Source organism: Perissodus microlepis, chromosome 9 (assembly GCF_051167445.1).
Source record: "Perissodus microlepis isolate ML-2025 ecotype Zambia chromosome 9, ASM5116744v1, whole genome shotgun sequence".
NCBI classification, from domain to species: Eukaryota; Metazoa; Chordata; class Actinopteri; order Cichliformes; family Cichlidae; genus Perissodus; species Perissodus microlepis.
This window is the reverse complement of record NC_140469.1, coordinates 11323185-11338743: the sequence shown is the minus strand read 5'-3', so window position 1 is coordinate 11338743 and position 15559 is coordinate 11323185. Positions and strand designations below refer to the sequence as shown.

At 39.6% G+C, this 15559-nt stretch overlaps 2 protein-coding genes across 2 annotated transcripts; one reads left to right on the top strand and one right to left on the bottom strand.

Annotated features, from left to right (window-relative positions):
• Positions 1 to 3888: 3888 nt before the first annotated feature.
• On the bottom strand, positions 3889 to 4977 carry LOC146380128 (zinc finger BED domain-containing protein 4-like). The gene has a single exon (XM_084939929.1). The coding sequence runs from the start codon at positions 4975 to 4977 to the stop codon at positions 3889 to 3891; it is 1089 nt and encodes a 362-aa protein (XP_084796055.1).
• A 7131-nt stretch (positions 4978 to 12108) lies between these two features.
• On the top strand, positions 12109 to 13594 carry LOC146380127 (homeobox protein ceh-31-like). The gene is made up of 4 exons (XM_084939928.1): positions 12109 to 12139; positions 12616 to 12974; positions 13066 to 13149; positions 13290 to 13594. Exons 1-4 carry the CDS (start codon positions 12109 to 12111, stop codon positions 13551 to 13553), a joined length of 738 nt encoding a protein of 245 aa, XP_084796054.1. The 3' UTR covers positions 13554 to 13594.
• Positions 13595 to 15559: the final 1965 nt, after the last annotated feature.

Sequence of the window (15559 nt, the reverse complement as noted above, 5' to 3'; positions counted from 1 at the left end):
AGCAATGTCCTCGCTGCACACACATACACAAAATCAAAGCTACACTTGAACAATTAGCATTCTCATTCGCATATTTAACAGGCAAAATAAAATAAAAAGATATTTGATGTACAGTGTGTTCTTCTTGCAGGTTTATACAAATTTTATTTTTTTTATTTTTTAAAAGAGTGGGACTGCCAGCCAGGACAGAAAGAATGAAAACCAGAGAGGAGGTTCATGGATGTAGTGAAGGAGGACATGCAGAGGTTTTGTGTGACAGATGATTAACCATTGAATTCAAAAGATTCCAGAAACACTTCATGTACATACTCAACAGTCCAGTCTAGTGGTCAAACATTAAACAAGTGTGTGTAGTTGAAGTCACAGCAACAACAGATCATCTTCGTCCTCATGGCATGAAAACTCAGTGGGCAGATAAAAGGAGGAAAAGAACAGGAAAAAAAAAAGTCAATGCTTCACTTAGTTCACTTGAACTGTTTCTCATCACACATGAACTGGATCAGGGCATCATCCCATCGGTCTTCACTTCAGCTCCAGCAAGTGAAGGACGATGTACTGCAGGATGGAACTGAAGTGCAACTCCTGAACGTAGACCCAATATGTGATTAAAACATATTTAAGCTTTAAATTTGCAGTTTGTCAAGCGTCACTGAGCACTTCAAATCTACCTTTAAATCTGTAACATACCAGCTGGACCTCAGCTTGCAACACACTGTGTGACAAACGACACAAAAACATTGTCAGCTCAGACATCAGCAAACGCACAACCTTTGAATTTGAAATTATCTGACTAAGTTTTGATTCATGTTACAGCAGCTCATGAGTAAATGAACATGGTGCATTAAAACGACTTTTAGAAGTACATTTTTCCAAATGCATTTACTTTAATTTACTTTCGTAGGGTTAGGGGTTGCCACCTCAGCGCACAGTCAAGTTTCGATACCATCTGTGATCATTAGCGCCATGTGTGATGTGGCCTGACAAACCAGTTTTAGGTGACCCTAAAACTTAATGTTCATGGAATAAAAATACAGTCTACTGGAAATCCCTATGAAAATCAAAACAATATATTTCACCATTCAGTGATCAAGCAAGACCCAATGTTCTCTCCAAGGGATGGAAGATACAAAATAACATTTAAAAAAAAAAACATTGCTGTAGGATGTTTCTTTCAGCCACATTACATTATCAGAAAAAGTCAATAAGCCCCTTTTTCTTCCCTTTGTCAAAACAGACTGTCTGATTCTAATTATGAGCTTGAAAGTGCATTTGACATGCCCACTTTTATTTGTCAACACTTCCATCTAATACCTCACCCAAAGTAACAACTTTTAAAGAAAGAAAAGAAAAAAAAAACCCCACACACAAAACCCCACAAAAAACAAACAACCCACGATACACAAAAAAGGTTGTACTTAATTTTACTGTGGTCATAAAATAGTTACGTTAAAGACAGTCTCCGTTAAGTCAACATCAACAGAACATTAAAATGGCTGTCAGATAAAATCCACAGAAAATCTGATACACTCAGCTCAGTCATTGTTAGTAGCCAGCGTCATTTACAATAGCTGTGATGTTTAGTGATGTTCCCTCTTATCCATGAGAGTGTAAACACTGGGAGATGTGTATAAACCACCATTTAGGTGGTTGTGTGAGTCACGGGTGAGTAACAGGTGGTACCCCTTGGGGAAGCAACGTAGAGGAAGGAGTGCCAAAGTGGCCAAATTAATAAACAGTTTTGAGCTGCTATTTTAAATAAAGCAGCAAGAGGCCACAAACCTTGTTCTTTTAAGCAATGTGTGGTTATTAAGAGTTTAAATTAAAAGGTTTTTGAATTAAAAGTTTTATTTGTTTGTTTGTTTTTTTAACACATTTCCCCGCAGTTCGATATTCTCAGGTAATTTAATACATTTTATATTAATTTGCCACGCCTCTGTCTTGTCAGTACAGAGTCTGTGTGCCTTTGTTACTGGAAAGCCTTTGCAATGGCTAATGTAATATTTCCTGAGGCATAACTGCACGCCCAAATGGTGTTGTCAGTACCATTTAGTTACCCTTTCCTCTTCTCCTCCTTCAGGCCACCACACTTGGGACAGTAAAAACCTGTTTCTCCTCTGTGACAGAGCTGGAAACCGCTTCAGTTTCAATCAATGAGTCAGATTGACCCAAAATTAAACATGAATTCACCTGTTTGTTGGTCAGTCCTTTCACCTCCTGTGGGTCATAATAACATTCCAGATTAAAGTGATGGACAAGAACTTTTAAGTTAAGGTTAGGGCTAAGCTAGGGCTCATATGTAGCGCTTGTCCTCTGTGGACCATGCAAAGTGGCATTTTTGCTGTGGTCCTCCTTCCTTCGCACAGAGCTGGAAACAGTTCAGCAGTCTCAAAGATGTTGTTCCTCATCTCCTAATCAAGAGCTCTCTCAGCCCACATAGTGAGGTATGCCAGGGGGAGACTACCTTCAAGGCTGCTGCCAGAACTCCACAAGTCTGTGAGGATAGGAAGACACAGGCCAAGTAAGCACAAGTCTATATGGTCCACATGGGTCAGCATGGTTACTGATGTGTGTTGGCATGAGTGACTTTAGATCAGAAAATACAAAAGTAAAACCTCAGAGCTTTAAGGTTTTATTCTGGTGGCACGCTTTAAAACTTTGCCACCAAGTGTCGCTATTTGGGGGGAAAAAAAAACAAAACCAAAGCAGTGGTGGTATAATTGGAAACAGGGATAGACCCCCTTTTCTAGTCTGGAAAGTACTTCTGGAAAAACTACTGAAACATGGCCTTACAACACAGAGGGTATTTTTGTAGCAGGTCATAGGTTAGCTAACTCTGCTAATATTAGTTCATATTACCAAAGGGGGGGGGAAAAAAAAAAGGTCTTCTTTATAATATAAAGCACCGTGAAGTGACTGTTATTGTGATTTGGCGCTGTATAAATAAAAAATGAACATGCATACATACTTGATGAGCCACTGGCAGACAGCTTGGCCTGGCTTTCCTTTGTGTACACTGGCTGAGTCCAGGTAGTGAAACTGGCCGTCCGTGGTTTGCTGCTCAGGGCTGTGAGATGGGAGCTCTTCCTTGGTTCTGGCAGTAGCAGCAACATTGTAGTACTTGAAGCAGTACATGGCCTTGCAGCGGATAAAAAGAATGATGCCTTTTAGATTGAAGTTGGTGGTGAAGGGGGCAATATTGTAACTGTATTCTGTGGTCTCCATTGACTGTGATTTTGGTTCACTCACGTAGCAAATCCAACAATTTACCCATTTATCCCTGATGGGAAGCAATCATCCCTTTGTGTTGAAATATCCCCTTTTATCATAAATCTATGCGATTCCAGCCCCAAACTCATCTGAGCTTTCACCAATCCAGCACGCTGTCCAAGTTTAACTATTAACCCCTTTTAAATCAAGGAAAAGGCCCCTGTTTCTCCTCACTTTAATGCAACAGGTGTGTATGAGTGAAAAAGCAAAAGAGGAGAATGAAGATTGTCTTTGTGTGCTAAGTGGAAATGTCTGTTTTAAGTTGCGTGTTTCAAATTGAATTTCTAGTCCATCTTGAGGCTACGATAGATGTAGCGAATAAATGCCAATGAGGACCAGAAGGACACGCTGCCCAGCATCAGGGAGAAGACCATCGCTGTGAGCAGGGAGTACCCAAAGAACTAGAAGAAGAAAAATATTTCATTGACATTAAAATGTGGCAATAACTTTGAAGAAAAACAATATCATTAAAAATAAAAAATATATAATTTCTAAATATTTATTTTCTGTACCTCTTCACAGTCTGCAGTGCCAAAACTGCTCACAGTCTCAGTAGTGAGATCACTGTATGTCCTCAGGCGTAGGGCCAGGTCTAGGTGAGATAGGGACTTGAACCTTGGATCAAGTGCAGTAGTTCGGTGAAGGTACTCCTGTAGGGCTGGTGGTGAAGTGTATGTGCTTCAGGTCCTCTCTAATGGCAGTCTTGACATCTCTTGTGATGGTGCTGTCTTCCTCACTTGGGACCATGGATTGTAGGATCCTTGTTTTCAGAGGCAGGATCATGGACACAGATGGTGCAGTTTCAGTGCTCAACAGAGTTGTAACCGCTTTGAGTGGTTTGAGCAGCTGGAGGACCTCCTCTGCAACTCTAACATCATCAGACAAGGTGATGATGTCTCTGACATTTTTCTTCAGGGTTTTGTCTGTTAGTGCAGAGTATATAGCTGTCTGCTGCTCAAGATAACGCTCCAACATATCATAAGTGGAGTTCCACCTTGTTGGGACATCATGTATGAGCTTATGAGTAGGCAGCTGTAGCATATCTTGCTTGGTCTTAAGCACATCAGCAGCTGTTGAACTTCGGTGGAAGTAGGAAACCACCTTCCTTATCCTCCCAAGGAGGCGGTCCATCACTGCATTTATTTGGTTTTTAGCATTATCTGTTGTGACTGGGATATTGGTATTGGGCCTCTCTATCCTCCACTCTACCACCGCTTCCGTCAGTAAGTGCACCAGATTTGTACCTGTGTGACTCTCATAGAAGGGGCGTGTCTGCAGTACAGCGCTTCGTATCTCCCACTCGGCTGTGATGTAATGAGCGGTCACGGTCACGTAGTTTTCCGTTGCCCTGGAGGTCCAACCATCTGTAGTTAGCGCAACAGAAGATGCCTGGGACAGTTCAGCCATAACTTTAGACTTTTGCTGCTCATAAATGGTTGGAACGACCTTTTCACTGAAGTGGGCGCGCAACGGGATGTCGTAGCGTGGCTCAAGCACGTTCATCAAATGGTTAAACCCCTTATTTTGTACAACGGAATATGGCCTCATGTCTGCAGCTATAGACACACCAATAGCTTCTGTAATACCTTTAGCCTGGTCGGATTGGGCAGCAAAGGGCTGCTTTAATGCCGCGGATATCAGCGGTTGTTGCGCAGCCCTCATCTTAGCTCCTGTCACACTAGGATGATGTCGTTTCAAATGAGCCGCCATGCACGACGTGTTGCCAGTGTCATAAGGCTTCCACGTGCCACACTGTCGACAAACTGTGGTGGTTTTATCCACCACCCTTTTCCCATCTATATATTTAACGGGGAAGCCAAAATGCTCCCACACATGAGATTTAAGTGATGGTGGAGGTTTCTCGAGCTCCTTAGTTGGACCGCTAGCGCTGGCTATGACTAACGCTTGAAAGACTGCCCATGCGCAGATTGCGCATGAAACTTGCGCAGTGAAATTTTTTTTTCCTTTTTCGAATCTTCGGCTCACGTACGTACCATACCGTGGATGGGATCGGTTCGGATTTCGGATCAACCGTGATCCGTTGCACCCCTAATTTTTCCTATAATGGCGGGCCGGTCTCTAGTCAAAATGCCCGGGCCGATTTTTTATTTTTTTTTTATTTTTTATTTTTGTCCCAGTCCAGCCCTGTATGCAGTTCATCTGCAGTCTGGTGTTACCTACTGTTAAGTCTAATTGCCTTTCATGGTGTGGAACCTGAAGGCCCTGAGTACTTTCTCCCACACTGAAAACACGGGAATGATAAAATTATTTGAACTTTACCTAATAAGACTGATTCAGGACAGACAATTTATTATTTTAAACTTTTCTAGCAGTCCTTCACAAACAGGGAACAGCCTGTCTATTCTCTCCATCTGTCAGCTGCTGCTGGCTCTTCCTCCTCCTCTTCCTCACACACTGCTGAGTTTGTCCTGGTGGATCATCAGGGGTGCAAAGCCTCGCAGATGATGTGCAGCAGTGGGTCCACAAGTGTAACTTATAAATACATGTTCATACTTTTATTACACAATCAGAGAGAACACCACCGAACAGAGGCAGCAATATAACATAGCTAACATTAACAGTGCAGTGAATCCTGCTTGTGCCGTGATATTCAGGACTGCAAACCGAGCAGCATCACTGACTTTCAGCTTGTTGTGTTTGTGGATATTGTTAAATATCCCAATTCTTTAATCTTTGGGCTGAAGGAAGAACAACACTCAATGTATAGATGCTCAATCGCCAATCTCTTTAATTCATACAATTCTTATTATTCTATACAAACACTTTTGAGCATTAACCATCCAGATATGATAGTTGTGGACAGGAGGGTGTCCGCCAGATCTCGAAGTGTCTGTTTCTCACATTCTTATAGCTTCAGCCCCCCTTCCACAGTCATAAAACCTAAACATCAACATTCTTTCGCTCTCTCAGTGAGCCTAAGTTATGACCATGGCTTCCTGTGCAGTATGTTCTGTTCTTTTCTAATCGGACAAATAGGCCCAGATTCTCTGAAAACAGTATTTCTTATATATCTTATAGCAGTATAATGCATCATAAAACAATGTAATTCATTCACAATAAATCAGCAGTCTAATGTAATACAAATCAGTCAAATCTAATAGTTGTCACCTTCTAAGTCCAGAGTTAAATGCAACCTAAAACTACACAATGATTTCAGTCTTTAGAGGTATAACGTATAACATGACATAAGATAATACAATAATCTCACAATATATGACTGACTTTAATTATCCATAAAATCATCACATGCTCTGTAAAATTAAGGTTAACTATTGAACGGTGTATATTTTAAAGTAAAGGCTTTAAAGCCACGTTAATGCTACAAGTACTAACATCACTACTTTGCCAACAGTAATGCTTTAATGTTCTTTGTTATTAAACATTTGCATTTAAATAAGTGACATATTCAGTACTTACTTTTAAGAGTTTACTCTTAAGTTTAAGTTTAACTGATGACCTGACAGACCTGGGGTGTTCTCTTAGGTCATCGTGATTTGGTCTTTATCCTGATCAAGTTCTAAATGTTGTGGAACAAATTTGTTTGTTGCTTTATAAATTATGTGTAGAGTTCTGAGGTCAACCAAGTCTTTAAATTTAAGAGTATTTAATAAAAAGGCTAAAACGTGGATTTGGTGGCTCTGGAGTGGTTTTATTTATTATCCTAATTCTATGTTATTTATCATCAGTTTATTAGTGATATAATTTTTGACTCCCAAATTTGTTTTGCTCAGATTCAGTGTTTATTGATTATAGAAGAGGTCTTCAATTTCTTAAATTCTTTTTCTAGTTCATTCAGAAGTTGTTCCAAATTACTTCCATAATAACTTTGTGTCATCTGCAAACAATAGGACTTCTTTGTCTTTGAAATTACTTCAAATTAAGACACGTTAACTAGGGCTGGGCCTTATCATACCGTTCACGGTAATACCGGTATAATGTTGGGCAACGATAAGAAAATGAAATATCGCAATAGAATATGGGTAAAACGCGCATGCGCATTGCCTTTGTTTTCATACGCACATGGCGAAAAAAAGCACAGCGGCGACGGAGAATGAGAAGGGAGAAAGCGAATCGTTTAATGAAACGGATGAACCAGAATTGGTTTGTGAAAATGCTGCAACTTCAGGGGTGTGGAACTGGTTTAGCTTTCGTCTGTCAGATACACAACAAAGCACTATTTTTGGTAGAGCATGCTAGCGGGGCGTCGTTATTACCGTGTTTTTTGGAAAAAAAATTTGGCACACTTAAAAAAAAAAATCCTTTGATTTTTCTGAAAATCGATAGTGCCCCTTATAATCCCGTGTGCCTTATGTATGAATTCTGGTTGTGTTTGCTGACCTTGAAACGATTTTATGTTGTACACGGCACTCGAAAATCTGTCAAATGTTTTACTATGACTTTGCTAAGCTACAAACCCGCACCGCTTCATGGCATTACGGCTACCGTAGGCAGGAGCCTCGCGGAGTGATACGTACTGTGCTTCAACATCATATTACTGTATTGTTTGTGTATAACCTCTTAAGTTTTGTGGATATTATACATGGTTATGCTGAGGATAAGTTGGCCAATTTCCACTGGAAATGCCTTTTGGTTAAACTGTCAGCAAGGAATTTGCTTTTGCACTGTTAAATTTATATATAATATTTTTGGTCTGCTCTAATGTTAACACAAACACCTTTAACCTCATTTATCTCTCATGGCCCTGGTACCATCTGTCTGCATTGACTTGATAATTAATCAGAGGTAGCAGGGTGTGATACAGGAACTCTAAAAGACACATTAGCGTATGTTTAGTGGTCACTGGGTGAACTGGGTGCGTCTCTAATTCTGAATGAGCCAGAGGAGGCCAGATGCATGTGTCTGTGGGGTTTATGACGAGCGTTGGTGTGGATCGTCAGCCTTGCTTTTGTTTACATTGACTTATGTGGGTGTTTTAGTGTCAGACTTTTACAATGTAGAGGTGCAATTCAAAGAAGGTGAAAGCTACCATAATATTGGTAGTAATATTGGTATAATTTGGCTTATTTTAAAACATTTTACACATAAGGTTTCAATACTCACTGAAATAATATAGAACGTATGCAAAATATATTTAAAGAGGAGCTGTATTTGCTCTGATACATTTGAAATTATAAACTATGTGCACAAATCTTTTGATAATAGAAAGTAAATTAATCATCGGTGCAAAGATCAAACTGGTGGCTTGTCTGAAACAACCAGAATAGGAGGTTAAAACAAAATAATCTAACACAGATCTAGTTGACATGAAGCCAGAACAAGCTAAACTGTTCTCAACTCACTAGTGAGAAATATCCATAAAAATCATGATTAACACCAGCTGCAGCCAGGGCTGGACTGGGAAAAAAAATCAGCCTGGGCATTTTGACTAGAGACCAGCCCACCAGGTATTATAGGAAAAACCATAAAGCCTTTGAATGAAAACAAACGTCGTTGTAACAGTGACGTACACTGTCTTGTTGGTACATATGTATCAATCTAATAAACTTAAACCTACAGCATCCTCTCTATTCTGGTATTCTAAACAGTACTTAGCCGAAACCCAAAGACTGCTTGGTTGAGTTAACCTCCTGAACTATCTACAACACATGGTGGAAACCTGAAATCAAGACAGAAGACTAAAGGTGAGACATGACCATTACGGAATATTAAAAATAATAAATGACAGATTTGGTGATATTTTCATAAACTATTTATTTACCACATCAATAAACAGCATGGCAGGGGAAAATATTTTTTTCTAAAATGGCAACCTTGCCAAAGTGAAAGGAGACCGAAAGACAGGTGAGAAAGAATAAAACTTAATTGATGCCATTTTACACAAAGTACTAGTACAGTATCTAGAAAATGTGGGAAAATACTGGCATCACATACAGTACTTACTTCTGAAGAAATTATGTTGGGACCCTGAAAAAAATTACTATGTACAATAATGGATTTCTATACAGGGAGTGCAGAATTATTAGGCAAATGAGTATTTTGTCCACATCATCCTCTTCATGCATGTTGTCTTACTCCAAGCTGTATAGGCTCGAAAGCCTACTACCAATTAAGCATATTAGGTGATGTGCATCTCTGTAATGAGAAGGGGTGTGGTCTAATGACATCAACACCGTATATCAGGTGTGCATAATTATTAGGCAACATCCTTTCCTTTGGCAAAATGGGTCAAAAGAAGGACTTGACAGGCTCAGAAAAGTCAAAAATAGTGAGATATCTTGCAGAGGGATGCAGCAGTCTCAAAATTGCAAAGCTTCTGAAGCGTGATCATCGAACAATCAAGCGTTTCATTCAAAATAGTCAACAGGGTCGCAAGAAGCGTGTGGAAAAACCAAGGCGCAAAATAACTGCCCATGAACTGAGAAAAGTCAAGCGTGCAGCTGCCAAGATGCCACTTGCCACCAGTTTGGCCATATTTCAGAGCTGCAACATCACTGGAGTGCCCAAAAGCACAAGGTGTGCAATACTCAGAGACATGGCCAAGGTAAGAAAGGCTGAAAGACGACCACCACTGAACAAGACACACAAGCTGAAACGTCAAGACTGGGCCAAGAAATATCTCAAGACTGATTTTTCTAAGGTTTTATGGACTGATGAAATGAGAGTGAGTCTTGATGGGCCAGATGGATGGGTCCGTGGCTGGATTGGTAAAGGGCAGAGAGCTCCAGTCCGACTCAGACGCCAGCAAGGTGGAGGTGGAGTACTGGTTTGGGCTGGTATCATCAAAGATGAGCTTGTGGGGCCTTTTCGGGTTGAGGATGGAGTCAAGCTCAACTCCCAGTCCTACTGCCAGTTTCTGGAAGACACCTTCTTCAAGCAGTGGTACAGGAAGAAGTCTGCATCCTTCAAGAAAAACATGATTTTCATGCAGGACAATGCTCCATCACACGCGTCCAAGTACTCCACAGCGTGGCTGGCAAGAAAGGGTATAAAAGAAGAAAAACTAATGACATGGCCACCTTGTTCACCTGATCTGAACCCCATTGAGAACCTGTGGTCCATCATCAAATGTGAGATTTACAAGGAGGGAAAACAGTACACCTCTCTGAACAGTGTCTGGGAGGATGTGGTTACTGCTGCACGCAATGTTGATGGTGAACAGATCAAAACACTGACAGAATCCATGGATGGCAGGCTTTTGAGTGTCCTTGCAAAGAAAGGTGGCTATATTGGTCGCTGATTTGTTTTTGTTTTGTTTTTGAATGTCAGAAATGTATATTTGTGAATGTGGAGATGTTATATTTGTTTCATAGGTAAAAATAAATAATTGAAATGGGTATATATTTGTTTTTTGTTAAGTTGCCTAATAATTATGCACAGTAATAGTCACCTGCACACACAGATATCCCCCTAAAATAGCTAAAACTTAAAACAAACTAAAAACTACTTCCAAAAACATTCAGCTTTGATATTAATGAGTTTTGTGGGTTCATTGAGAACATGGTTGTTGTTCAATAATAAAATTATTCCTCAAAAATACAACTTGCCTAATAATTCTGCACTCCCTGTACATTTGACATCAGATGAAATCTTTGTTTGTAAGATTAAGATAATTATTTATTATAAACTAGACATTTTTAAATGAGAATAAGAAAGTATTTCTTTGTGCCCCCCTTTCCCTGTTAATGCCCTACCTTGGCCCCTGGCAAAACTTTGCTAGAGCCGCCCCTGCATATTTACCAGCTGTCAGCTACATAGAAAAGGATCCTGGTGTTTTTTGTCTCTCAGAAACAGTTCATAACTTCCCTTCAACTCATTCATGTCACCTAAAAGGTAAACCTGTTTCTCCATCACCTGTTCAGCTCTGATGATTCAGTAAGGACATCTCCTGGTTTCATCTTCATGTTTCCCTCTCACCAGATATACAAACCGATATCATGACCAGCAGCTTTTACGGCCGTGGCTCCAACAAACATCAGCTGATACTAGAAAGTAAAGTAATATTAAATAAATTCTAACAACAGCTTATCAAGTTTAAATGTGCTGCTGTTGTTTAACGCGACCTCCGCTGGTTTCCTCTTTCTGGCGCAAAGTGGGCGATAAACAAACAAGAGAGAAAAGCCGATCAGCTGATCAGTTTCATGATTGAAGTAGAAACAGGAGAGGGAGGAGGAGCAAATGAGTGAAGAAGAGGCAGCTGACAGCGTAAAGACGCAGAATAACTCCAGCTTTGTGTCCTTTTTTTTTTTTTTTTTTTTTTCCCCCCATTCTAGTCCGGGACAAATCACGTTTATTTTCAGTTCAACACGAAACGCGTAATATGAACTCTGAATACCAGAGGATTCCCTTTTTTATGGGATGGTTGGCAACTCTGCTAACTAACCTTATGAATAAAATAAAGTTCACAATCAGTAACATCATAGCACCCACCCAGCAGTATAGAAACTGCGTCATGCTAGCTAGTACGCAGTACGAGTTATTGTAAGTGACTGTAAAAAGTCAGCACAACGAAAATAAACTCCACCTAAACTTGGTTTATATCTGTCATAACTTCTCACCTGAAGCTCAGTTCACTTGACAGTCGGACCAGCGGCCGCCTCGGGTCTCTCCTTCTCCGCCTCCCCTTTCCCTCATCCACCTGCTGGCCTCCACCACTTGCTAATTTTACTGAATCTGTGAAAGCTCCACTATAGCCACTACCAAACAATTGAGTTATATTTACACATCTGCCAGCATCTGTCCAATCCGCAACCTTTCACTGTTTACACCGTTACGGGGGGAAAAAAAGACAAAAAAAAAACATCGGCCCATTAAAAACGAAAAATTACCATCGACCCACCGGGCAAATTCCTGGTATGCCCAATGGCCAGTCCAGCTATGGCTGCAGCTCACAGTCAGCAACTCATCAGTTTCAGTTTTCATTTCTAAATGAGAATTTTTCACATTATATAGTCCATGTATTTCAAACACACAAAGATGCCGAATTCATTTAATTGATTTAATTTCAGTTGCCACTTTCAAACTTTTTCATTTAATAAAGATAAAAACGAGTGGTCAGCGGTCATCGTGATATTCAGTGTGTATGACGAGCGTTGGTGTGGATCGTCAGCCTTACTATTGTTATACATTGACTTCATTTACTTTAAGTATGCCCTGAACTCGATCAAGGCAACTTGATACTTGTGTGGCACCATCTAAAAATGTATTTATTCAATCTGTGTTATAAGTCCTGATGGCAGAAGTCACAATTTCTCTCTCCACAGCTGAAGAGAGTCCACTTTTTTTTTTTTTTTTTTTTTTTAAATGTATCAGTAACTGACCCATGTGGACCATATAGACTTGCGCTTACTTGTCTCTTTACCCTCACAGACTCGTGGAGTTACGACAGCGGCCCTGAAGGGAGTCTTTCCTTAGAAGAACTCGCTACATGGGCAGAGAGTGCTCTACAAAAGGAGACGGGCAATAAAACCTGTGATGCTTCTGAGGCAGTTTCCAGCTCTGTCTCAGAGCAGAAACAAGATTTTGCTGTCCCAAGAAGCCAGGATGGCGACATCGCTGCCACTCTGCACCATCCCAGCACTGCTCCAGAGAAACCTAAAGGAAAGGCCCGGGTGGTGTTCACAGAGAGACAGTTGAATATTCTTGTCCATCACTTTAATGCGAAACATTACTATGAGCCAAGAGAGATGAAACAGCTGGAAGAGATAACAGGACTGACCTACAAACAGGTGAGTGTTTTTGAAACGTACTGGAACATAAAAAATTGCATTTTGGGTCCATTGTACTCATGAAATGTTTTCTGTCTTCTTCCATCTTTAGGTAAAAACTTGGTTTCAAAATAGAAGGAGAAAGTTTAGGAGGAGGTCACATCCTCAGCATGTAAATCAGGGCGTCCCACTTCATGTAAGTATCTCCTATTAAACAGAACTGTTTCTGTCATTATCTGGGGAATTGATTATTTATTGAAATGTAATTCCAATAATAAAAACAAGAATTACAAAAGTATTCTGATTGTACTGATAATCCACCTATCTGTGATTCAGTTTCAGGGAGAGGGACAGCCCCCACTCATGAACTTTATGAGAATTAATAATCAGGCACACTATCCTCATTCTGTGGCTTTACCTCAATGGACCTTCCCCAACTCCCCCCAGATGTTTGGCTGGTCGATGCCACTTGGCAACAGCCAGTATGAATTCAGCCCCGTTATTTTAAACACTGGTATGAATGTAAAGAACTCTGGAATTCCCAATACATGTTTTGAAGGAGCCAGTGGAGAGCCTTGCCAGCAGCCAATGCTCTTTTAATTACATATATTGTTACATTAGTTGTTTTTTTTGTTTGTTTGTTTTTTGGTTTTTTTTGTAATAAAGTTTGCATTTCTTGTCTTCATGTACCTCAAGATGACAGATTGTCATATTTGAACTCTTTCATTAAATGAAAGGAACGGGGTGAATTTCTGGCCGTTTTATTGTAATAATTGGACTTTAGAAATATTTGAATTCAGTCAACTCTGACTATTGTGAATATTTTAGTCTATCCAAAATACATCCTGGGAAATCAGAGAGAACACCATCAGAAGTTTTGTATAGTTGCATAACATGTAGGGAACGCCTTATGTTGTCCACTGTTTGCCTTTGTTAGATGAAACCACACTGATCCAGGTCTATTATGTCAGGTAAATATTTTTCAAGTCTCCGTGCCAAAATTGCTGTAAATAGTTTATAATCCAGATTTAATACACTAATCGGTCAATAACTGCTAGATTCCGTGTTATGGAACAAATAAACAGAGATGGCTTTTGGTGGGACTGGATGCTGAGAAAGCCTTTGATTCAGTCAGATGGCTTTTTCTTTATAGGGTATTGAACACTTCTGGTTTTCACAATAATTTTATCTCAATAATACAATCCCTTTATGATATACCAAGGGCTTGCATGAAGGTCAATGGAGATCTATCTGAATCCTTTACTCTAAAACGATGGACCAGGCAGGGCTGTCCAGTCTCACCACTTTTATTTGCACTCTATATTGAGCCTCTTGCTCAGTTTATAAGAAACAATACTAAAATTAAAGGTATCGCAATTGCTGGGGACGAACAAAAGGTTGCAATGTTTGCAGATGATGTTTTTTGAGGGAACCTGAAGAATTATTTCAGAAGTTGATGTCCTCTCTATCTGACTTCGGAGAACTGTCTGCTTATAAACTAAACCTAAACAAAACCCAGGTAATGACACTAAAGTATACAGCATCTGAAACTTTACGAGATAATTATAATATAAATTGGGAAGCTGAAAGACTTAAATACTTTGGAAATATTCTTAGTTAGAATTATTCCCATCTATCACAAGTAAATTATGGTCCCTTGTCCCAGGCCATGAAATCTGATTTAGATAGGTGGAATCTGGTGCATTTCTTAAATTTAAATTCAAGGATATCAGCAGTGAAAATGAATGTACTCCCAAGATTCCTCTATTTATTTACAACTTCACCTGTTGAAGTAAGCCAAACACAGTTTGGGGAAAGGGACAAATGGATTTCGCATTTTATTTGGCAGGGGAAAAAACCAAGAACTAAATTTAGTATTTTACAGTTAAGCAAAGCAAATGGGGGGGCAATGCTTCCATGTTTACAATACTATTATTATGCATCTCAGGTCATACCCCTGTTGCAATGGTGTAACCCTGATTTGAAAGCTAAGTGGAAATCCATAGAATTTAATACAACCTCTAAATTTCAATTACCAGCCTCAATTCCGGATTAAAAAAACAAAACAAAAACTGGCAGACCATTTAGAAGGTAAAGGAACAGGGATAAGCCACACTCTAAAAATATGGAATAAAGTGATTAAAATATGTGGTAGTGAACAAATACTAAAAGAATTTAGATGGTGTGATACAGATTTGAAACCAAATGAAAGTGATAAAAGATTTCAGTCTTGGATAGAGTGGACTAACAACATTCCATTCCTTCACACATAAAGGGACACTGCAGAGCTTTCACTCTTTATAAATAAGAAATGGCTTAAGACAAGTAGATTTCTTCAGGTTTTTTCAAATGCGGGATTATTTTAACAAACATTGCAATATCCCAAACTCGGTTGAGTCAGAAATTTTTAAGATGGTTAAATTAGCATATGCTGGTACTCTGAGACTATACATCAAACTATATAATGTGCTACTTCAGGCAAGGAAGGATAACACTCAAAACATTAGATTAAATGGGAATTGGAATCAGGGATCGGTATAACAAACGAGAACTGGGAGACTATTTGTAACTTTCATTGGTACAAGTTCATTATCTTGGAGAGACCA

Excerpts from the sequence above, each read along its gene's own strand:
- LOC146380128 (XM_084939929.1), bottom strand. The coding sequence starts at position 4,977 with ATGGCGGCTCATTTGAAACGACATCATCCTAGTGTGACAGGAGCTAAG.
- LOC146380127 (XM_084939928.1), top strand. The coding sequence starts at position 12,109 with ATGGCCAGTCCAGCTATGGCTGCAGCTCACA. Across the intron at positions 12,140-12,615 it reads AGCTATGGCTGCAGCTCACA|ACTCGTGGAGTTACGACAGC; the intron begins GTCAGCAACTCA and ends TTACCCTCACAG. Across the intron at positions 13,150-13,289 it reads ATCAGGGCGTCCCACTTCAT|TTTCAGGGAGAGGGACAGCC; the intron begins GTAAGTATCTCC and ends TCTGTGATTCAG.